The sequence below is a fragment of the Blennius ocellaris genome, assembly GCF_963422515.1.
Source record: "Blennius ocellaris genome assembly, chromosome: 23".
Taxonomy (NCBI): Eukaryota; Metazoa; Chordata; class Actinopteri; order Blenniiformes; family Blenniidae; genus Blennius; species Blennius ocellaris.
The window spans coordinates 6,998,742-7,024,472 of NC_137672.1; the positions used below are offsets into that span (position 1 = coordinate 6,998,742).

The following is a 25,731-nucleotide window of genomic DNA, read 5'->3' on the forward strand; positions in this document are numbered from 1 at the left end:
AGATGGTGACTTTGTAGGGTCTCACCTCTAAATGATAGAAAAGATGAAAAAATGACGCCAAAAGAACTGAGCTGAAAAAGAAGTGGTTACATGGATGGCAAACTCCAGAGGGAGTCAGGCTGATCTCCACCTCGAGTGTGGATGAAAAGCCGAGAGAAAGGAACAGGAAATCCTTGTTTAAAAAGCATGAGGCCCGCTGAATGAATGGAGCCGCAGAAAAGAGAAAAACACGGAGTGTCGCATATTTGGTGGAAGCATTGTGTGGCAATTCCACATAATGTGGCTAAAAGTCCATTATGGGAAGCTAATCCACTCAGTCACTTCACCTGATGGACCACGAGTTTGTTCTGTCTACTGTCAGGTCTTCTATCTATGGATTCTCCATCAGCTGAAGAGGGAAGTGGAATAACATGAAGGTCAACTCAGGTTTTTCATCACAATGAAAGAAAGCGATTGGTGAGGTGAACTGCCGGTGCGTAATAGGCCCAACGTGGTAAAGTTTTGAAAAAGGTCCACCCATCCCATTCAGTTTAAACCACAGGGAACAGATCCAGTCACAATGAGCGAATAGCGTTTTTAATGCTTGATCAGACAGCAGAATATTCACTTTCTGCTCTTGTTCTCATTTGTGAGTCAATGTCTCCTTTTTACAGTCTCTCACAATCGGTATCGGTGACTTTGCTCGACTTTGTTGCCACGGTGGACCCAGATTAAAGCTGAGGCGAAAAAAACAAGCATTAGGAAGAAAAGCATTATGTTTATTGTGAGCTGTAAAGATAACCCCCCCCCCCCCCCTCCCCCCACCACCACCATCCTCCAAAAGAAAAGAAAAAAAGGAAAGAAAAACTGCACGGCTTAGTGGAATATGGGGACAACAGCTGGCAGAGAAAATGGGACTAGAAGCTGTGCTCATTGTACAAAGTTGGCATGAATCCCTAGCATAACAAGATTAACCCTACTTTCACACGAACTGCGTTTTCTGCCTTTACAGTGAAGGCGTTGTAATTCCTGACATCCGGGGTGACCTCTTGTCTGGGCCAACACTTTGGTTTTCCCTTGGCTCTAAGCCCACACATGGGAGGGTGAGGAAGATAGAGGTCATCATAATCACTTTTATAAGCCACCATTGGAGTTCCACTGTGATGCAATCAGTTGACCACAGGTTGATTGATGGATGGATGGATTGGTCTGAACAATGGAATGAGGCAGATTGATTGTCTGACACAAACCCCATGTTGGACAGGCAACACAAACATCAAGTAACAATCTTAAAGCACAATTTAAATAACAACATAACAGTGAGAACACAATAGTAGGTTAGGATTTTTGTAATACAATTAAACTTCAGCGACACTCAGATAACTGAAAACATGAAAACTGCTTCTAATGAGAATTTCACCAACACAAACCTCAATTACACGAGGTGAGGTACCCATCATCAAGGGTCTTTGCCTTCCTCATAAACCCTAAATATGTATTTTTGCCCCAAATTCTTCTTCCGGGGCATTTGTATTTCACTTAAAGTCCAAAAATCACACAAATGATACTTTTGAGAGTGAAATGTATATTATAAAAGGTGACTATCAAAGCAACCTTCCCCAGCCATGGGTGTCTGAGTCCTTTCCCATAACAGATAGGCAAAAAAGCCCTCTAATGAGAAGACCATGAGTCAATATTTACCTTCCCATGCTTGGCTGGTGAGCGCTGAAGCCAGAGGATGTGTGTCAATGTGTTTGTGTGTTTATGGAAATGTGTGATTAAGTCCCTTTTTCACGGAGAGAGATAGCTGTGAATAAATGCAGTGCGATGACTGCTCCAGAAATGGGAAGACTGAATAATTATTATGATCATTTAAGAATGGGAGAAGCGAGACTGCTTTCTCGCATTGCATTATCACATCATCTCATTGACGCTGTTGAAACCGAAAGCTGTCATCAAGGGCCCAGATTAGCTATTTTGACAATCTTTCCTGTGTGGTACTTTGCTCGTATTCGTACACCATATGTCAAGCTGGCTGAGAGAAATGGTGAAGGCCTGACCAGTGACATCACTCCACAGGTTTGGTTTTTTTGGGGGGGGGTTTTCCGCATTCCTGACAACTCGCCATGCACAGGCTGCCATGTCAAAACATTCCCCTACCAGCACTGTATCACAGGATCTCTCCCTCAAGCTCCATCCCATTTTCCTCAGCAAACATTATCCAAGGCAATCTAACTGACACTAGAGCTCCTTCTTACAATTAACGATCAGCCAAACTATTGTTATACCCTTGTAATGGATGTTTCGCAAAACTGATGGAGTAGCCTTTGATGCCTGACATGAGATGTGCTGCACAGAGATGCAATATAACCTTGAAGAAGGGCGCACTCGTGAAAACTGCCACATCAATTCTAAGGCAATAGTTTGGTTTAAGACACATCTTTCCTGATTTACAATGATCCTGGGCAAATTGCACTCTGCATGTCATGTCACCACAGGTGCATTTTAATGAAACAGGAATATTTAAAAGACATTTTTGAGTTGAGCTATGAATCCTCCCCACAAAAGTATCCACTTCTTAAAGCAGCCGAACTCCCAGGCCACGCCCCCTCACTGTAGCAAACCTTTCAACTGCACAACTTATATCTCGCTTCAAATATTCTCAGAAATACATTTTGCTGAACTGTTTCACTAATAAAAGAGAACATTTGTGTTTGGGCTGCAATGTTGGTACAATGTTGGTCTGGTTTTAACGACAGGAGCTGACCGTTTTGAGTGATGCGTTCAGGGGCATCCCGTAAACTCCGACCCTTGCTACGTGCTAGATGCTAAAGAGCTTTGGGGCTCACACAGTAGCAAGGCTACATGCTAAACATGATTCAAATATAGCTGATAGTCATGAGTGAGCTGCAGCACGGCAAATGGCAGAGTGTAAATACAAAATGCACATTCGCCGTCATGGACTTGTGGTGGAATGCAACAAGCAAAATCTGCCCAATCACACAAGAATTTGCTGACCACGCTGCCTAAGTTTTGAGAGTGTTGCACTCAGAGACTTCAGCCCGGCCACACAAAATGTCTTCAGCCAGAAGCAGCTGGCCAAAGAAAATGATCATTTTTTTCTGGCAAGGCCCTGGTGTGCCAAAGTATGGATTTAGTCTATTTTTGTTGGTTTCTTCCTGCTAAAAGGGGATTTTTAATTTCCACTATTGCTTATGCTTGCTCATGTGGAATTGCTGGTTTTTCTCTCCAAGCGCACCTTGAATTGACTGTGTGTATTTAGCGTTGGAGAAATCCAATTGAATTAATGTATTTCTCATGAAGGGGCTGGATGGAGTGCTCCGCCAGTACCAGGATTTCACCCTACTGTTATTTTTACAGTTCTGTCAAAAAGACAAATAGACCTTGGGTCTAATGTCGGTGACCCTTGCGTAAGTTATCCAAAAGCAGAACACATTTTTAATGGAAAAACTGTTAATTAGCAACCAGAGAAAGGTCATTCGTGGAGTAGTGCTGCTCGCAAAAGTGTGTTTACAAATTCGCTGTCTCATCACTAAAGTTTGGAAGGTGATGACAAAATGACATTGTGTGGCATTTACAGAGATTCTCAGTTTCTACAGAACCAGAGACTTTCTCATCACAGTTCTCCATTTGGACCTCGTTAACACAATCATACCGCGCTAAACTAAAAGTGCATGTAGTGTAAAATACAATGAATAAAGCAAAAGTTTCACCCCCGGCTTTGCGAAGTCACACTCGGCGCTGATGAGCCACAAGCACAAACAGCTTGGGACTTGAGTGACGGCATTACAGCAGCAGGCACATCAGCAATCAGACCTCATTTCCGAGTAATTTGGTGTTGCCGGCGCTGTATTAACTCCATAGGTGGTCCCGTCTGTTTGGAAGGCTAATTTAATAACTAAATGTCATAGAAGCAGCCTGGTGCACAGGAGAACCATAAAGTAATAATGAATGCCACTCTGTTTGCTCAGGAATCGGCTTGGACGGCACCTTTGTACTTTTAGATCCCCTCGAAAGACCAATTTGTGTCCCACGTGTTAAGATCAAGGCAAATGTATGGTTCAGTGCAGTGTCCTTAGCGCCTGTATTTACAGTTGTACGCTCAGTCAGTGGAATATCAAAACCTTCACTGCACTGTATATCACTATTGTCATATTACAGTAGAGGAGGCCTTTGCCGGAGAAAAGGAGGGAGATTACAGTGCTCTTTTGAAGCTCAGCTGCCAGGTGTGTGATTGAAGTGGAATTCCATGGAGGAGGTGCAGGGAGGTACACGGAGGGATGGTGGAGCTCAACAGTCGGCGGTGACAGCGATGCCTTCTGAGGTGAGAACATTTACAGTCATGCATCCAAAGCTGGTTTTCACTCTCGTGCTCCTTTTGCTCAAACCTACTCCATCTGCTTTTTGAAAGCAGAGTGGAAACTCAAGCTTTTTCTTCTATTCTAAAGACTCATCTTTTCAAGATGGCTTACTACATTTAATTTACAATCAACTGCTCTAAAGATCTAAAATCATTTTTTCTGTCTTTGCTACAACAAACTACATGATTTCAAGTCTTTATGCCATTACCATATAAACAATCATCATTTTCAAAATGTTCCTTTGTAAAAGAAAAACATTTAATGAAACTAAAATGCAAAAATAATCCGTTTTCACTTGAAATGTCGTCGTGTAAATGGGGCCGAAGAGAAAAACCTTGGCAATGGTCTCTAAAAACCTCTCAGACCTTTTACGGACTGTAATAACAAATCATTTGGTTGTATTATATAGCTTTATAGTGATGTCAGAGAGATTCCTTTGAACCAGTCAAATCTATTGGTTTGACTGACGAATATTAAGGGTGAAGAAACAGTTAAATGAAACATTTAAATTTAAATTGAACATTTAGTTAAATTGCCATGAAACAAGATCTTCCAGCTCACATTTGTTTAAAACTGGCATCAATCATCAGAAACACACTAATGAATCAGTTTCTTGTACGATTCCCTGAATTTGTCACATCCATCTTTTAAAGTGTGTTAAAGTGGCTTTGAGCAAACCGTGAAACCCAAATTGAGTCAACATTCAGACAGCAGTTGACCACAACGAAGGAGCAAAGCTTGACGCCCATCTAGAGAACATCATTGCTACATCAAGGAAGGAGAAAATAGAACATTTTGCTTGACTTGATTGCAGTTTTCATGTATTACAAAAGTAAAGCTCACAACAGCAATAAGTCACAAGGGTCTTTCTGCTAAAATAAGAGTTGTTGTCGTAATTTGTCACCAATCAGTACTTTAAACTCCCCATGTAAGAGGTAAATAAGGATTGAGTGATTGGGGTCAATCTAGTCAGTAAAGTCAGTAATAATCCAACTGTAAAGTTGCAAATGCAGCATTAAAAAGCTGAGCACTATAATTAAAAAAACAAAACACGGTGCAGCAACAATAAGCCATCAATATTCTATGTAAGCCATTACATAACAATGCTGATGCCAACATATTGATTCCCAGTGGTGACTGGGAAGTATTCGATAGAGATGGACTGGCTGTGTAAAGTTCAATCCTTATACGGTGCTGTGTATTGAAGTTGATAAAAATAAATAATGTGTCAGTTTGCCAAACTTTCATGCACAACCATGCACTACTTTTATTCCTTAGCAACTCCCTTGTGATTGTGTCTTTGACCCTCTTCGTCCTGTAACTGTAGAATATTGTAGCTTTGCATTCTAATACAATAAACTATTGGCATAAACTCTTTTCAGTATTCTGTGCAATCCAAACTACAGACTACAATATAACAAATGTGTGACAGAAAATGCACCGAGGGTGTGTGTGTGTGTGTTTTTTTTTTTTTACTTGTTTGTCTGAGGAAATCAAACTGTCCCTGCAGATCAGCTGCTGCAGCTTCTACGAGTTCTCAGCTGTTTTTATGTGCAAACCATGAGTAGATCAGACCTGCCAATTTAAACCTGGCTTGTGAAGCTGATAGAATGACTACATCCAGTGTTGTGGAAGTTATTACATTGTCAGGAAGCGGCTGCTCACACATTAATACAATGGCTGGGGGATCCGTCACCGCCAAGCAACATACTTCTGTGCCAACAAGCAATTTAGAAAGCTTGTTCTAAGTATGATCGCTGATTCTTGCTCGCTCTCCAGCATGTGTGGAGTTTTTTTTTTCCCCCCCGGTTATAATGAGGAGAATCCTAGTGGACCAATGCGTTACACTGTCCTCTCTCTGTGCCTGCACTCTGGACAGCCTTGAAGATTTTATGGGTTGTTAACAAGTCATTGCTTTATGCTTGTAAATTTTTACATTTTAAAGGCTCATTATTATAGCAGCACTACACGGCAGTAACCTTTTCCAGCCCCAAGGCTCAATCAATTCCTATGGTCTTATAAAAATGTATGAAAGTAGAGAATTTAATAAACTGGTGTCTTGAACAAATGACTCCTCGTTGACAGACCATTACTGTCCATGTTTGTTGAGCTTTGCTCAGAAATGTGCTACTTGAGGAAAACTATTATTAAGATGAAATGAATAAAATAAACTTTTTTAATGAAAAAAGACTTTATGCCTACAATTTGGGAACTAAATGTTTATTGTTTTAAACCTTTACCAGAGAAGAAAAGGTCTTCGCCAGCTCGAAAATGACAAGATGTAACAGATGATTTCCAGTGACTGAAGATCTGGAAAAAGCTGCTTGCCTGTCAATTAACACTGTACACAAATCATCCGAAGACCCGAAAGCTTGAAAAAAGTGACGAGAAATCAAGCCTAATTACATAAAGACTTTCCACCAAGTACTCAGAAATCCATGCATATGAAATTTAACGCCACTGATGTGAGGACATTAGGTTAACAACGCTGGACAGTCGACGCAGTAGAACAGGCGATTGATTTGCTTTGTTGTCGCATTAGAAAATGTGTCTAATGCACTCGGACTCCAGCAGCGGGTTACAAAGCCTGTGTGCAGTGAAGAGGTTGCGTGTCGATTTCCCTCCAAAAAACATCTTTTCAATCACGCCGTTGCAACTCGTCCACACGTGTAAGTGACAGCAGGTTGTGGCACAGCAGCACGTGAAGCACCCAAGGCAATAATTAAAAACAAAACAAAACAAAAAAAAGAATGTTGCAAAGATTTTGCAAGAGATTACATTTTTGGGCCAACTGCATGTTAGAGTGGTGGTAGGCACATTTACCTCACAGCACCAGGATCTGATTGAACTCCAAAACATTTCTGGTTGACATATCCACGTGATCCCTGAAGTGTGTGAAGTTTTCTCCGGCACTAACAGGGAGACATGTTTGTTTGGTAATTAAATTCAGTTATTTCATCGTTTTTTTTCCTTTGCATTTGATCCATCAACTGGAAGTTAGGAGAAGTGAGCTGCCATAATATAGCAACCGGCAAACTTCCCTTCTGTTTTCTTTCACATCTATCCCAATTGGTGACTCCAGAGATATGATTCTCTATCTCTCTCTTGCTCGGTCTTTCTCTCTCTCTCTTTCTCTATGCCCAGGGTGTATCCTGCACCTTGCCCAATGTCAACTGGGAGTTGCTCCAGCCCTTCCCAGGTATAGAAGAAAAATGGACGATCCTCTTCCAGCTCAGTGATAATGAGAATGGATAGTCGGTGACAGGTGATGGTGCTGCCCTCGCCAGGACTATCACTCAAACGTCCACTCATGCAGTGCCAACACGGGGCGGTAAGCTGGATTTAATTGCACGTGATGGCCGACCCGACTGGCAGGACCTTCACACCAGCTGAAGACTCCCGACAAAAAGAGTGAAGAGTGCTAGAAACACCATTGACAGTCTACCCAATACTCATTCACCTCACTTACATCAGTGCAACACACAGGCCCAAACTAAAATGAGAACTACAGTAATTCAAAGTGACATCACATTTAAAGGAGCGCACAATGAGGGCAAATCTCAATTGAAAGTTTTAATATAGGGCAAAACATGGAAAGAACTAGAAGATTAGAGGTTTAGACATCTAAACCGTACCCGTTTTTGTGGTAGCACACAGAAGACCATTTGGTTAATTCCAATGGATGTGAATTCCTGGTTTCCTCTTTTTCTCAAAAACCAAAAAGCACAGAGACAAACCATGGGAGCGAGACGTAATAAAAACAGAGCGACCGAGATAAGCGGCATCCTTCAAAGCAGAAGGAGCAGAGAAATATTGGGAAGCCATGCCTAAATGGTGAGATTGTGCTTTGCTGTCTGTTCAAGGAAGCCGGGAATCTATCAAGCAAAGAATGGAGGCCCAGGAGCATGTGTCCTTTGAACTTGGGATTGCTCAGCCAGCAAAATGGTGCTACACAGCCTGGAGGGTGGAGAAAACTGGAGTGGGTGCAGAGTGAGAAAAGAGCAAAAAAAAAGATGAGTTAAAGGGGTGGGAATGCATGAAGAGAGTAAGATGACTAGAAAGTGGCAGTAGAGATTGTGAAAACATCTTTCCTCATTTTGTTTTCTCTTTAATAGAATGTTCCACTACACATTGCTCTATATCTTCCACAGTGAGTCAGACAATCCTTCTGGGGTTTCATTCGACAATCAAATAATTTTGTTATCAATAATAAATGCATGTTTTCTTTAACACAGCAGATGAGTGGAAGCGCATGGATGGAGATGAGAGCATGCACTGACAAGGTGGGCACAATGTCACTGGCTGGACTGATGAAGTTCAGTGATGGCCTTGTATGTATAGTATGTTTCTTTTGCTATTTCAGAAACTGAGGAGGATCATATTAAGGTCATTGTGATTAAAATTGTTCAAGCATAGACATTGTCACTTGAGGTAAATTTGGTATGAAACATTATTAATTTCTGTCATCATTGGAAGAAGTTGATTCTTATTCTTGTGCATGGTATGGTTATTATTGTTAACTACAGTAGTATAAAACTCCCAATATGGATCTTGTGGAACCTCATGTACACGGGGAAAACACTAATTTAAAATGTTTAATTAATGCTGATACATGCTGATGTGTGCGCACCACAACCGCAGTAAATAGTAAACTCAGAGTCCATATTTTCCTGGGAAGTTTTATAGTTGAGGGTCACCTGTAATAACAATTCAACTTTGTTGTCTTTCCATACAAATGTCCATGTACTTGCCATTGTTAATGTTTTTTATCGCTCATTTGACTTTCTAATTCATCTAAATCATTGAATGAATCATTAGCCTTTATCAGTGCGGTTGATTGGTCTATTAAAAAAAGAAAGAAAAACACGGTTTGTATTTAGTTAGCCTGCATCATTACAGCTGCATCCATTGCTGGTATCATTATCTGGGAAACCTCCTCCGGCAGCCTTGTGGGGTACAACCCTCTCTTTAGCTCAATACTTATTTATGTATACAGGACAAGTTAATAGGTAGTTCAATTACCAGGGGGGGGTTGAAACTCCACCCTCCTTCCTCTCTCCGCTTCCCATACACACACTCTGCCCCAAGTCACTTCTCCTCCCTTCCTGGTTGCCATTGCAGAGATAGAGCAATTATCACCGTGATGTATGGCTCCCTTTGGTATGATCTGCTCTTTGCCCGGGCGGAGCTCCGTCACAGTCCGTCCACCGGAGTTCAAGTCACACGGGGCTCAGCTCGCATGTTCCTGACATTTAAATTGCTGCCGTCGACGAGACGCATCTCGTTAAGCATGATTTCAGACACTTCTGTAATCTGCATTTCACGCCATGAGGTCAAAATCTGCTGGAATTGCAAGGACAGAGAAGGAAATGGACCATAAATCAGTTTAGAAGTAGATACAACTTGTAGACACGGGGCGAACGGAGAAGCTAATGACCAATGCAGCTGCAGCAAAGAACGGCTGTCTCGATTCAGCAGAGATGCACTTCTCGGCCTTCAGAGGCTGCGTTGTATTCAGAGTGAAGCTAAAAAAAAAAAAAAATGGATATATATATATATATATTTGATGGGGCATTTCAGGTCTTACATGAGAAGCTATGGGCTGGTTGCTGAGCAACCCCAGTATCAGTACAGCTCTCCCTGGCAAAATAGAAAAGGTAATTAAATACGATTATGTTTTTGATTTGTGATTGTTGTTTTTGTGGTTTTTTGTGTTTGTTTTATTTTGCTTGTTTAGTGCAACATTTAAATATCATAGCATAGAATACATCTATATTGTTCATTTTCTTTTCATTCATAGATAAACTTAATTACACATGTTAGGAGCAGGGGGATTCTACAATGTGATGCCCAGAGACCTGGTGGTGGTGGTGGTGGTGGTGGTGGGGGGGGGGGGGGGGGGGGGGGTCAAGGGTCTTGCGCTCCACTAAATCTGTGCTCACTGTGGAATTAGAACCCGCAAACTTTGAATCCCAAATCTGTCTCTCGACACCACTGCCCCTTACCAATGAATATTGAAAATTGTTGTCCATCCAGAGTTAAGAATATTAAAAGCACTTTGTTGAATATATTTTTCGGTGACTCTTAGAAGCAACTTAGCACCACCGAACTTCTATTACTTCGATTGTGTTTATTTGTAATTTGATGGGAGTTGAAAACACATAATAATGTTTCTTATCTTTTTCCACATGCTGTTTAAGAAGTGCCTTTGCGATGATATTTCAATGCTTTGAGCCTTGTTTTTGCACAGAAAAGAAGCGACATGTCACCAAAAATATATTTATTCTATTATTCTATTTTTATATATGAAAACTCTGGCCAAAGTGAAGATTTGTAAAAAAAACTGTCTATGTTTGCATGTAGACGGAAGGAGAGTTTAACATCACAGAATAAGAGCATCACGTGTGTGACTTGTGTTTACAGTTTGGCAGAACTTGTTCTTAACCTTTGTGCAAAGGCTTCTGGCTTGTTTACAATCACACGCCGCGCAATCTTGCCATCACTATTGAAGAAACAGGAAGCAAGTTGTGACATTCATTATTGTGTTTTTTCCAGGATTCTGCTTGGCCAGAATGGCTTTATGCTCCACTGCCGCCTACAGGTTTGGCATATTCATAAGAGCTCTTAACGAGGTTTATATGCAGTTTGGTGTAAATGAAATGATTTCTTGAAAGGATCTGGTTATTTTTGAAAACGTAGAAGGTGAAACATAAAATTTTGTAAACACCCGGCAAAGTGAAAACGTGGCGTAAGTCATATGTTATGTTAATTTAGCGGTATCAATTAGGGGATCTGTGAAGTTGCCGAGGACACACACCTGCTGGATCATCTGTGGTATGTGTAAAAAAATGTAAGACACTATTAACGGCTGCATTTAGAGGAGCCGTCAAGGTGTGAGAACCACACGCACCACGACCAACAGATCATCGACCTTTGAACGACGCAACTCTTGAATAGTGTTGATCATCTGTGTTGTATCGCGGAAAGGAAGGTGTTGTTCCCTTGTGGGCCACAATGAAACAGATTAAGCAGGCATGTTGGTGGGAAACAACATCTGTTCACGCTAAAACGCCTCTATAGGATATAAACGCATGAGGTTTGACGCCGACGCCCCGACTCCCTGAACTGCCCTCCCAGTATTCGCTCGCCTGAGGCGGGTCATTTTCAGTTGACCGCAGGACGCCTCTGGGACTTTGGTTTTCTGCTTCATTCCAATATATATAATGAGAATCGGAGGGGTGGGGGGGGGTGATAATGAAAGTGAATTAGGGTGTAGTGAGTAGTAATGAGCTAAGCAGCTGTTTTTGAACGCGGTTTCGTTTGGGGCTGCCAAGTGGAAAAGCACTGCTGCATCAACCTTTCTTCCTCATAAACGGTGATGTACTGCATGCACGCCGCTGCCAAAAAAACGGATAACGCTTAATTTTCTGTGACACTCCTGGATATCATTGCTGTCACCAGCTTAAAAAAAAAACACTGGTAAATGATATCCCGTGCAAACCATGGGCATACGTTACCTGACGCGACTGCTGCTTATCTCTCAAAAACGTTGGCGTCGCTATTTATTTACTTCCGCATCTATAAACTTCCCACTCCTTTTGTTTCAGGTGAATTAAAAAGCCCATTTGTCAAGCCTCTGGGTACTACACGTATGTTTACCCAAGGCAGCAGCAGCAGCAGCAGTGAGGCAGCATTAACCTGAGTTCCTTGGCCACTGTCTTCGCGGGACGTGTTCAGGCACAGCCACCGTTTATGTAGGTCGCGGGCGTTTTGGCAGCGCTCCGAGCCCGATACGAGCAGTGCAGCTGCACACGTGAACGAGAGGCTACCTTTAAAAGGTTTCAGGATGCAGGTGCATCATGCATATGGCATGAGTGAAATGAGAGCCGCTACCTGGCCTGAGCTGGAAGTAGTTTCAGGCAAATGGTAAGACTGAGGAACGTAGCTGGAAGGATTTCTGTCTTTTCACACGAGCTTGCCACAGTTTTATATCTTTTTTGGGTGCATGGTCATTTTCTGACTTCTTTTTTTTTTGTTTTGATAAAACTGTTATAATCGGATGACAAGCATGTAGTAATCATTATCATTTTCAGAATTATTTTAATCTCTTTTTGCAGGATACTCGCAGGTTAATTGCACGTTTGACAGCTAATTTTTTTTATGATATCCAAAGATGTTTTTGTCCCTAGATTATTTAAATGATGAACTGTGATCTGTGTAATTTCTGGTAATCAGTTTTACACTTCCCGAAAAAAATTTTCTGATATGTTTTACACATATTTTTGGAAAATTATTCATGACCTGAATGTTGTTGTACTTTTTCCAATTCCAGCAGATTCAACTAAATATGTGTTATATGTGTGTTTCTATGTTTATGTATAACAACTGATATAGATTAATTTCCAAGGTCTCTCTCACCATTACTCACACCAGATCACATAAAAAAAAAAAAAAATCTAAATTTACAGGAACTCGCATAAAATCCTGGCAAGAACTGCTCCAAGCATGCCAAACCTATAGGCGGCAGTGTAATGAGAGGCATAAATCCTCTGCTCCTCCACATAACAGAGCATTTCTGATTGTAAATGCAATCTAAAAGCGTTACACAAAAGGAGAAACATGTATGTCGCACAGATATGATGCAGATTCTGTCGTATATTCTGATGTTAAACAGTCACCCCGAGTGTCTGCATGAAGAAGTAAAAACAGTTTTCAGATATAATCGGTTTTTGTTATTTCTCGCTCTGTTTGCATGTAAAACTAAAAGCAAGAAAAGCATTAAATTATCATGGGAAACCTGCCCTTACAACGCAATGGTATCCTCTACATGTCTGTGATATCCACATCCAACATTCATACACTGATCTGCTTTTCCACAGCTCTACCTTTAAAAAAAAAAAAAATGTGTGTAAAGTTTGCGGAGGTTATTTCTTCAGATTTCAGTTCTCTTCAAAAGGTTGAGCAGTTGGATGTGACTCAGGACTCATTACTGGATGTTTTAAAACCATTTTGATACATCTTTTCCTCCGTGCTGCTGGGCAGGCGCTGGCCAACTGATTTTTCTTTAACGTCTTGTGGTAATAGTTATGTTTCAATGATCCTTTGATCTAGTTAATACATCCGGCAAAAGAAGCCCTTCATGTAAAAAGGACTGGACTGAATTCAATGTATCTGATAACCATGCAAACAACACAAGACTCACTGCTTTTTTCAGTATAGAAGCTTAGAAGTTTTTTTTAGAAGGGGGGCTATGAAGCTTATGAAGTACTGTTTTCAGGATGTACAAGAACAGCTTTTTGGACACGTTCAGAAAGCTGTCTGCTTTGTTAGTAGAACTGATCAGTGCGAGTTCTCCTTTAGTCACTTTATGTTCCGTTTACGCAACGCTCTCAAGAGAAAACGTGCTATAAGTTGATAGTCTGTGCACTCGCCATTATAAATGTTTATATTGTTCTCTGTAGGCAGCCAACAGCACCCACTAGAGGCTGAACATGACAAGGTAAATTTGAAATGTTGTGGCGTAAATGGGGCCTTAGAAATGAAAGAGAATGTTTCTGTAATTTTAAACAGCCAACATACTATGTGATAAGGATGTTATACTGAAACGTGTCTTAACATTGTATTTTTGTAAGTAACATTTTAAGATTGACCATTTATTGAATACAGTGAATTGAATGTGTTTCTATTTTTTTTTTTTAAAGCAGCGAATTAATTATCATGCAAAGACTAAATATAGTAAGTTTCAAAACATGAAATTGCTCACAATGAAAAAAAGAAAAGAAAAAGAAATTAAATGACACATTTCTCCAAACTGAGATGAACATCGAATCCCATGGCAACTTCAAAGACTGCTTACAATTTGTTGGGTCCATGAATGTATTAATATCACAGCAGGTCTTTTCACAAAGCAATTTAACCTCTAATTACCCCGACTGCAGTGCTCATAGCTGCCTCGCCCTGCATTGCTGTGTGGAGGTCAACACAAGAACAAACACAGGGTCAGGATCAATTACAAAAACAATGGCCTGCAGAGGCACGTAGCCGCTTTAATTACAAGCAGCTAATGGTAAAGAGGCATGGCCATATCTATTACTGAATGCAACCTAATAGACAATTACGCTGTGGAAGACGCACTTACATGCATTCATAAAGCATATAAATAATTCCAGTGCTGTGATGAAGCTTTTAAGTGAAGCAAAGAGTTCTCCGAGCTTTTTGGTCAACCGAATGAGCCATGAGGTGATGTTGCCATTTGATTTTTGACTTTTCCGAACGACTTCCAATTCAAGCTGAATGCCAGCGACGTAACCGAGTAAAAATACTACGGTGTATTCGTGGACTGATGTAGCTAAGACTTGAGGAAAAACATTGTGAAAGTGGAGACTCTACCGTGCAGTGTAGTGAGAAAACAAAACTGTACTTAAGGGAGATGAAATGGCACAACCTCCTTAAATGACAAAAACTTCAGCCGTCATATTCAATTTTCACATTGCACCGATTCCACTTAAGGGCTGACATTCATCATTACTAACGATTTTCTGCAATATTTTTTTTTGTAGTGAATTGGGCCTTGGTAGCTAATAGCTTCTATTTTAATCATCTGTCGCAAACTGCATTAGGAGCTGTCAGTGAATGGATGTCGAATGTGGATCTTCGGAGAACAATGCGGTTCAGATCACACGGTTGAAGCTTCAACTCTTTTTTTTTCCGTTCCATCTCCGCAGCGAGCAGATCTGAGAGCCGCCGTTTTCATGTGTCAAACTTCAGCCGCTCTGCGGTTCACTCTAATGTGTACATCAAAGTGTGCCGCCTCTGAAGACTTGGTTTCACAAGCCTGCAGCAGCTATCAGTAAAGACGATGGAAGGAAAAACTAATAATCTTTCAGACGAGTGTGATCTGTTCATGTCGCTTATTGACATGATCTATATTTCTTTATTCCCTGCCTTTAAAAATCAAGCATTTACTTATTTATTTTTTATTATATCTTTATTAGTGCACGGTACTGCCAGCATCAGTCACGCACAATAAATAATATTGAGGTGTGTTGACTGCTTTTGATGAAAAAGCAATTTTAATGTATTTATTTTGTTTAAATAAAAGAAATAACTGTAGTCAAGGGCGTCGGAATGAGTTTAACATGGGGGGGGGGGGGTATTGGAAACTTGACTTGACTGAAACTTGACCATAAATATTTTAAACCAGAAATTTCAAAAATTAACTCCATCGCAAACCACCGCTGCCCCCTCTATCTCCACAACAAAATGGCTCGAGTTTTAAACAACACATAATGATTCTGTCATCACAGAACTGCACGCTCACGAGCAAGCTAAATATTTCAGTAGAACAAAGACAGGGTTAGGGTTCATTTTAATGTGTTTATATTGGTCAAAATCCATTCGATTGTGGTAAAAAAAAAAAAAAATGCATTTACTGGTTGTCTGGCAGTTGAACTGGTTCTTTCAGTAACAACTTTCTGACAAGACGTATAATGTGGCAAAGATTATTTACTTTTGAATATCACATGATTGAAATGCAAAAATGATAAATTTCAACATTAGATAATTATAATTCTTAATGTTATGCCTCTTACTAAAACCTTAAGTAAAACAATCGACAGTAAAATAAACCGAGTCAGTTTGCAAACTCAATACAGCAAATTTGGAAAAGAACAAATCTTGCTTATTTATTAGGCTTTATTTTCGTTGTCCAATCGTTCAGTGCAAAAGTCTGGCCATAAAAAATGAATAAAAGTGAGACCTCTCACGTCTAATCGACGAGCTTAGTGTCTCACTGACCGTCAGTGTCCTGCAGTTTACACCCAATAATCTGCATGTCAGAGGGTTTCTTCAGTGTCAAACGTGAACCGACACATAAAAGGCTGGAAAAACTCTGGCCTGAGCCAAAGAGACTAAATGTGTTTTCCTCCCGTCATTTGCAGTCACAAACTGCTCACATATTGACATCTGGTCAAGTACGGCTCCAATAAAGTCCAATAAGTTTGAACTTACTACGAGCAAGCAACAATTATTTATTTTTTTAGCTTTTATAAAATCTGCTGTTAGTTATTCTCTCTTACCTGTCGCTCTGCTCCTGTCCCTCCCTCACTTTGATTCACTGCCTCCAGCCCTGGATGTCCCTGCATGGCATTCATGTATTTACAATAAACAACATTGCATATCTTAATGTACAGTAATGGCATTTGACTTACCAAAGCTAAAAAAAAAAGTCAGTGTTAAAAGTCTTTATTATGTATAAAAAAAAACCTTAACAACTGATATGCAGATGTATGTATGCTCATACAATGTTAACACTGTTTACAGCATAACTTAACCTTTACAGTAAAATATTTCCCGACTTTATTTTAAGACCTCACCTCCAGTCATGCACCATCATCTCCTCCTCCTCCTCCTCCTCCTTCCTGCTCCTAAACACACAGAATGTCTCCGTAAAGACTGCATAAATGTGAACCATTGTAACACTAAACTGGGAAGAAAAATCACCCAATGGTCATGATGGAGTATCTCACCATATATAAATATGCAGAATACTAGTGGAGTATTGCTGCTGATCACGTGATCAAATCCTAACCCAAAGACTTATAGTACTGTGAAATAATTACTGAAAATGTATCTTGACATCAGTCCTGGCCTGTTCTCCTTTCTGGATCTATTTTTTTTAAGTTTACCTCAGGCCCTGAAGTTCCATCACCCAAACATTTTACACATACTCTCTAATATGAAGTCATACATGTTGGAGTGATGAGGTGTTCTCCTTGTGTAGTATAACATCTCTAACACTGACATTATTCTTAAAAAAAAAAGTTTCAGCCTTTTCTTCTGTGTTGTATTGAAATAAGATGACAAACTACTGTGTCCAGTGTTGATGACACTCGAACACTGACAAAGTTAGAAGCTTGTTAAAGGACCAATGACCATCCCAGGATTAAGAATTAATTCCACAGATTGTTTTTTTCCCGAAATATGAATTTAAACGAACAACATGACATTATAATTTAGCAATACGTGTGATAGTTTACCTCGTTCAAAAGATGTATTGTAGATAATTAGCCCAACAGTCCACAGCTGCTGCCCCCTCCTGTAACAGTCAGAGCCGCCGAGGGAGGGGGCGGAGCTCTGACAGGATGCTGTGCTGCACCGTCAAAATAAAAGAACCACTTACAAATTTCAACGTCGAATAGTTTTCTCCTCCGCGGTTGTGTGATTATTGGGTGGGATAGATGCTCATGTCTCCAATATTGAGGGGGAACACGTCCCTCCAAGGTTCCGATGCCTATGCATTTAGTTCATAATCGTCATTGTGTGGCTTTTTGAACAAAATGTGGAATGCTATCCACAATGATATCAATAAATGAGACGATTTATCCGATAAAATTATTATTGGTGAATCAAACCATTCAAACTCGAGTTCAAATGTTTACTGAGAGACAAAAGGGCAAGGGAAGATCAAACCTTCAGGACTACTTTGTACACCATCCAACACTTAAAGGAAACAATAATATCTTGAATATCGCATCTTAATTTGAAATTCTCATTTCTAAACAAGAACACGTTTTAATGCTACACGTCATCAAGTCATAAATTCATCCTTATTTCGAACTCATACAGGAAGGAGGAAGCTGGAGCTCATCCCAGTTCAGTTTTTTGGGCAAAGTACAAGCTGGACAGGTCTCAATGCCCGCATCCATCTCACTGTAGAGTCATCAATCAACCAAACAAGCATGGCTTTGCAGCAGACAAGGAAGTGACGATAGAAAACGCACGCAACCACAGGGAGAACATGTAAACTTCACTATGAGAGGTGGTGACCACAAATCAAATGGTATTTAACCTGTGTGCACGTGCTAACCACTGCGCAGCCATGCCACTCACAATTGTGGAGCCTTTCCCAGCTTGCACTGGATGGAGAAGTATGTAGGGAATACTTTCGACAGGTCATCCATCTCCTGCTGACCAGCAGGAAGAAACAGGAAATGATCCAAACACACAAGATTTGTGATTGCACGATGAAGTACATGCAAGCTCAGGTAGAAACTTCTCATTATACAGGATATGGCCTGGATTTGAACCCGAGTCCACATGTATGAGCTAACCACTGTACAATGTGTATGATGAGAGTATAATAATCTACAAATACCGGTGAATAACGGTTTTCACATGCAAACCACTTTTTCCAGGAATCTAAATAAACATTTTTCAAAGCGTTGAACACCACGTAACGACACAGGTATGTAACGTCACGACACAGCAATGTAACTGTTGCGTAAAGAACGCGGAAGTGGCAGCATCTCAATGGCAGTTTGAATCCGTGAGCCTCCGTTCTCGGTGGCACATCTTGGAAAACGCTCTCATTCCAAACAGCAGCGTCCAGCTCCTGCTCAATCTCCTCCTCTCCTGCTCCAGAGAGCAGCATCAGCACCTCGTCGGGAGACTCCGGTGCTGTGGAGCGCCCACATTCCAATAAACGCAATCAACAAAACAACTAGTGTGCGCAAAGCGGCATATGTAAACAATAACAGAGGGTTTACAGCATTTATTTGAATATTGTAAGCTTGTTGGTAACAACCAATCAGCAGATATGCGGAGGAACGATGCAGACGAGGGTCCCAATGTGTTGTGTTCAGTGGCAAACGGGTCCAAATGGATCTTTGACTGTTGAAGGTTGCTGACTACTGTACTAGACTATTCAATCTATTAATGCTTTTCATTTGCTAAGTTAGTTAAACCCATTCACACATAGGTAGAGAACGGAAACTCCATCCATAAACCTCCAAACGACATGCATACAGCCCAAGTAAAATGGTAGCTTTCCAGCTTTTGCACATACTTTTTAGGACGGCTCAAATTATTTCACTTTTTTTTTTGGTGCAAAAATCCTCATGAGGCATTTATATTTAATTATTACCAAAACTTAACCGCTTGAAATGTCCAACAACCGTGGACCCTTCAGCATTCATATTATTAAAGTCATTAAAATTGGCTTTATTTTTAGATTTTCATTTTATTCTTATTTATTTATTACTTTTACATTTTCATCACGTGCTATATACTCTGTGCCATAACAAAGAAAAACTTAAAGCTTTAAATTTCAAGGTTTTTTTGGCACTATTTTGCCCGTATGGCCCATTCATGACCAAATTGCGCTGTACGTGTTTGACACCCGTGTTCTAGGGTATTTGACCTCCGGGTGTGTGCTTGTCACTGATCTCATTGCTCATCTTCAATATCAAGAAACTCACCTCGAGCAGATTATTTTGTGGTGTTAAGATATTGTGATGCAGATTTACAAAGAGAAGAACAAACTAAGTGTTGCATTGAATTCATGAAAGACAAGTTAGGGCAGGACAGATAGCTGAAGTTGGGGTTCATTACCACACTCCGCATGATAGGTCTTGTTTTATTTCCAAGTGCATCAGATGTTTCAGTGTTTTATACAGATATCCAGAAAGGGAAAATCCTGACCTGAGATGGGCCACTGGGGTTCTTATTTGAGGAATAACTGAAACCCTCATTTAAAAATTACCATTTATCTTCTAGCTTTATTCGCTCAAAGGCACTCTTATTTGGCTCTTTCGAAGGGTGGATATCCTTCAATGTCTTTTCGGTTTGTGTAACTATCCGTTGTCCATGAAGCACATCTTTTGTACTCATGTAGGAGCTCCTTTTTTTTTTTTTTTTTTGTCCTGTAAAAGCCCACCAGCTGTTGCTTTGGGTGACTCATATTCCCATTGCTGCTTCTTCTACCTTCATGGCAACAGGCTGTTTTTGGCTCATCGCCACATAAAACTTTTTTTTTTTTTTTTGGGTGATCATGACACGCCACTCTGAGTGGCAGCCGGAGGTGAAAACTGATCAATTTCAGATAAACATCAGAAGAAACTATTTCTAAAAAAGAAGCCATCTTTTCGCTCACAATGACAAATTCAACAGAATAATTTATATCTGCAACTGATTTCAGTCAGTCCTGGTTTTTGGTCCATTTGTTTTGTTACTGGCATAATTTCTGGAGTGTCTTTCTTTTTATGCTGCCTCTGTAGTTTTATCTAGCCGATAAAGATGGGTAGATATTGATTTTGGTCTGAAAAACACCGGAAATAACATATCTGATAATGAAGCCTGTCTTCTGAGGACTTGAGAATGAAGTATGGCATACATTCAAAATGTTTTTTCTATCATTACTGTGCTCACTGACTGGTGATGCACTTCCAGATGTCTCTGAGGGATAAAAGTCTACATGTTTACCTATGTTTGTGCCAGTTTGAAGCAAAATAGACCGTCATGCCATTGTTCTCACTTCTATTAGCTAATGGAGGCTAACTGTCAGGGCCCCTCAGAGGTTAAGGGATTTATGGCATGAAGAAAAGCAATACAGTACAATTCTCTGCTCTAAAACCAGCTAAGCCATGTAGAAAGTTCAATAAATCCAAGAGAAAAAGTAAATAAATACAGCGATATGTTTCTGATTTAAGAGACATTTGAGACCAGCCTCACCTCAATGATTCTTTGAAAACAAATTTAGTAAGGCCTCTCATTAAGAATTACACAATATTACATTCTCATAATCAGTTGACTTTTTGATCAGTTGTGTAGGCTACATGCATTTTGCAATTATATTTGCAAGTTCATTTGATTGTGAGTGTGAGTTGTCTTTGGCGTATGTATTCATGACATACATTTTTGTAGGCGAGGCTATCATATTTGATTTAATGTGTGATCACTATTTTATTACTGAACTTGACTGCTGCAGTATTTAATGCTGTTGGTTCAAAAAACTTCTACATTTCCACCATTTGTGGGCCTAAATCCCACTGTGTATGTGGCATTCTGCACGTTCCCCCTGAGCCTGCGAGGGTTTCCTCAAGGAATGTTTGCCCCTTTCCCTGTCCAAAGGCATGCTTGTAGAATGAACTATTAAATGTGAATAGGCTTAAGCCCACAACAGTCCTTGCGAGTGATGGATGGATAACATTCATTCCACCAGACTATTTCAGAAAAAAAGTATTGCGCTTGACCCTTTTAACCTAATTTTAACCCTACATTGTTATGCTCCTGATTTGTAAAACGTTGCGAAGGACAGCTAATCAATGATCATCTATAACTCGTCATAAATACATCATCCAAAATGGTTTCATCATTAAAAGACACTCCCCCACTGCAGTGAGCAGGCAGCAGAGCTTTCCTCCAACACAGGCCCTTCATGACGGAGCTAACACACGAGACAAGAACACCATTTTGTTAGTGGAGACATTTAAAGTACCTTAAAACCGACTGAAAGGTAGAACGAAAGACCTTAACATTCCCACCCAGTTAGATAAAACGAATAAATACACCGCTGCTCTGGCAGGCGACCATAATGACCCAATTTGCAGTCCTCAAACCAAAGAACAGCTCTGGAAATAAATTAACACTGAGTAAATGAATATCTTCATGTTGCCTGTCTCGTTCTTGCTCTCCTTCAACGCCATCACTCTTTCCTCGATTCCCTCATTGTGTCTCTCTCCTCTTTACCTCCATCAACATTCTCTCCCTCTCTATCTTACTCTCTCCCTCTTTCTCCATTTCAAAAGGACAAATGTTTCCTGCAGTCACTGTAGCACCGCATTGGTATTCTGCTCTCAATTTAGCCGAAAGCCAGGCAGCAGTATCTGCTTCCAGCAACCACACAGCAATCTGACACAGAGCGGGCCGAGATAGAAGGGGAGAAAAAGGCTCGAAGAATTAAACGAACTGTGAAATATGAGACAGAGACAGAAGGGGAGAAAGAGGAAGGCAGACGTATGTGGCTGTCCAAGTAAAAGTGGCTTCACCCGTTCTGTTATCAGACCTCCAAATATCCCCTCAATCGAAAGAATTGAAGAAGCACCCTGTTTTTGTCGTGGTGAAAAGCATAAAGCAGCAGCTTAAGACTGCTCTAAACTTTCTACATCAGAAAAGACTCCCACAGCTTTTTTTTCTTCTTATCGCCTCAGATCTATCAAAAGCAATACGCCAACCAAAAATACGAGCTAAATATTTTTGTTTGACTCGGGTCCTCTTTTTTTTTTTTTGTTCTCCCACAACTGTCAAAGCTTATCTAAGTGCCGCAATAATGCACAACTTCAAACAATTGACATGACTCCTGGCAAAATAATTATCTACCTTTTGAGCGCCGTGTAATTACAAGTCATTTCATCACACGGGGCAGAGCTGGCAATCTCCCGAGCCTATTGATTATTCCAAAAGTCGCAATTTAATATTAACAACAGGGTGCGGCGGGTAATAGAGGATGAAAGCCGGGCTTTCTTAGTCTCTTCCCCCCGCTGCCCCTCCTGTTTTATATGATCAAGACAGAGAAAGCCATTTTTGATGGCTGCATGGGAGGAATAAGAGAACTCGTGGACGGGGTGCTGCGATGCAGACAGATGAAAGAAACACGGAAATAAACGCAGGAGGAGTTGCCGGCGTAGGAAGTGCTGACGGCGGGTAAAGGTGAAAGATAAGTGGAGTAGGGGAGCTAGCTTGGAACAGACAGGGGGTAGTGAAGAGAGGTGGAAAGACTCAGATAGCCTTGAGAAAAGGAAGGGTAGGAGGCGAGACGAGGAGGAACAGGGGAGATGGATGAACGTGAAGAGGTAAGGAGGAAAAAAAAAAAAACCCCATAGATATGGAAATGGGATGTGTCAGTGAAGGAGGGAGCCGCAGGTTTTGGAACAGAACCGAGTTTGACGTGAGCTGACAGCGCAGGAGCGTATCCCAAGAGCAAACCCATCGAGAGCCGGGTGCACGCCAGAGACAATAGGCTCCGAAAGACAGAACACAGATAGAAGGAATAAAAAAAAAAAAAAAAAAGGAATAAGAAAACAGAAGGGGGTGAAAAAATGAAGGAAAGCAGGCCCACACTGTGATCGCATGTTTGAAATATTCACCAGCTTTGATGTTAAATATTGTTTTCAAATAAATCCTAGCCACATTCAAAGAAGCACCTGCACCACGTCTGCGACTCTCGCATGACTCACGTAATCCCTCAGAAGTGTCTTTCTCAACAATTCGATTGTTCAGGCAAAGAAACTTATTCAAAACGTTTTTTTTGGGGGGAGTTTTTTTTTTTTAAGGATAGAATACTGAAACTAAATGTCTGCCTCAAGCAGCCTCCTCACAAAGACCCTCAGACGATTCTTCTGAGCCCTCACCAGGTCAGCACCTCCTCTATTAAACATTACCAGAACACAGAGCACCCTCCGCTCGGCTCCAGCCAGGAAGATCTCTGACCTTTCCGCTGCAGACTGAGAAAAGGTTAAAAATACACAGAAATGTGCAAGTGAAAATAACATGTAACTCATTCACTTCTGAGAACCTTGAATGACCTCAAACACTGAATATACAGGACAAATATTCGTCCCCTGATGACCAAGACCTCATTTACATAACATCATGTCTTGTGTGTGAGACGGTATGTAAGCTGACTTCTCTATGAAAACATTCAGAGCTAAAATAGACCCAATCCGGAAAAAAAAGCATATTCCCTGAAATGTACGGGTCTGTCCGAGTAAAAATGTTTTTGTTTTTTAATAAAGGGGGGGGACGTCATATTACTAATGGGATGCACTAACAATTACGTCTGACAGCCATAGAAAAAAAGAAAAGAATTGTCTTCATGAATATAGACTACTCATTGTGTGTTCTACATCATACAAAGTCCTCGGACAAGTTGTGATGACAGATTAATGTACGATTTTGTCTGACAATACCTGAAACCATTTGCTTCTTCATTATCTGGAGGTACAAATCAAGCCAAGTCTAGCAGAGATCCTGCTGGTGTTGTGGTTCGTGATGTTTCCTCGGCTGGCCCCCACAACATTCATTTGCTGACTTTATTTATTGTTTTCCAATATTTAAATTTCAAACCTTCAATCTTTTCGAAAATGCATCTGTTGCTACTACTACAGATTCTCTGTATTGGCTGGCAAGCAGCCAAAACACAAATCATGATTTTTTTTTTTTGAAATAGTTCTTTTGATTAAATTATTTGCAATTGTGTGAAAACCATGAAAGCACTGGCATATTTGGATACGTTATATAAAACATGTTAGTTTTTGCTTCATAGACAACATAGCAGTAATGTTCCAACCTGCCACCGAGAAAACGGAGTCTGTTGTGTGCGGATTTGCAATATTGCCATTATTGTTGTTTTCCTGATGGTCTAACTTACAAGCTTTCTCCCTCTGTTGCAATAAAAAAATGTACTTTCATATTGTCAAGCATTGCCCAGGTTGGAGCCGGTTACCCATTACACTTCTTAATGACCGCAATAAATGAGGTCCCGCCAGTCATCCTTCGCCGTTAAATAGACTGAGTGCTTTAAATAACAAAAAAGCGAAATATCTCATCTCAGCAGTTATGAAACTAAGGAGCAACTCCCACAGACACAACTCAAAAACATTGCATGAAAAATGAGGGGAAAACAGTGTGGTGTTCCTTACCTTCTTTGCAGTATTTTCCCTTGAAGCGAGTGTGGGTGCAGTCACAATGAACTTCTCCAGACTGAATAGAGCAAAACCCTCCGTTGAAGCATGGGTTCTGTTTGGTGCAGATGTACTCCAGGTTGCTCTGAATGCCCTGGCTGTTTAACAGTGTGGGAGGTATCTCCCCCACCTTCAGATTGGAGATCAATCCCTGGAAGGGCGGCTCGTACTTCACCGTGCTCGACGTCAGTGCTGAGAGGCGCACGTCCGGCGGGATCCCACCAACGAACAGGTCACTGACAACCGCCATCTCCTTCCTCTTCGACTTCACTTCAGCGACTTTCGTCTCCCCGTCCACCATGAGCAAGGTCTCCCGGAAGTTGCGAGTGAGCAACACCATGTGCCAGCGGTCGTCGTTCACCCGCGTCTCCATGTGCAAAGTGGCCGGCTCGGCGCAGTGGATGGCAAAGCGCAGCTGGAGACGTCCGCCGGCGATCAAAAGCTCCAGGAAGTCACAGTTGCCGCCGTCGTCAAGGTAGAGCACCAAGGCTTTGCTGATGTTGGCTTTGAGACTGAAACTCAGCTCTCCTACTGATCCGGCCTCCCAGCGCACGTAGCGCGCCCACTGGCCGGGGGCACCGCCAAATTCCAGCATCTTCACTGTGGTGAGCAGGCTGAGGAGGGTCAGGGGCCACAGGGGCCAACACAGAAATCTTAACCCTCTCGTCATGCTAAACTGTTCCCTGCTCCGTTTGATTCCTTCAAGGTTTATTTGACCACAGAGCTGAGGCCTTGCTTCACTGTGGGTAAATGATTTGAATGTAAACAACTATCAGTATATACCAATGAATTGGAAAATGAATAATCCTCACAGGAACCTTATACCAATTTCCCTGGCCAACAAGCAGTTT

The 25,731-nt window shown here is 41.0% G+C and overlaps 1 protein-coding gene across 1 annotated transcript in view; it reads right to left on the reverse strand.

Moving 5' to 3' along the window:
- The window catches only part of nrxn2b (neurexin 2b), a gene marked incomplete at its 3' end in the record, with an annotated part of 753,200 nt that extends 727,692 nt beyond the window's left edge, over positions 1 to 25,508 (reverse strand). The window contains exon 1 of the mRNA XM_080519167.1: positions 24,839 to 25,508. Coding sequence (XP_080375293.1) covers positions 24,839 to 25,475 — 637 coding nt within the window. The 5' untranslated portion in view covers positions 25,476 to 25,508. The remainder of the gene's footprint in view (positions 1 to 24,838) is intronic.
- Between the last annotated feature and the right edge of the window lie 223 nt (positions 25,509 to 25,731).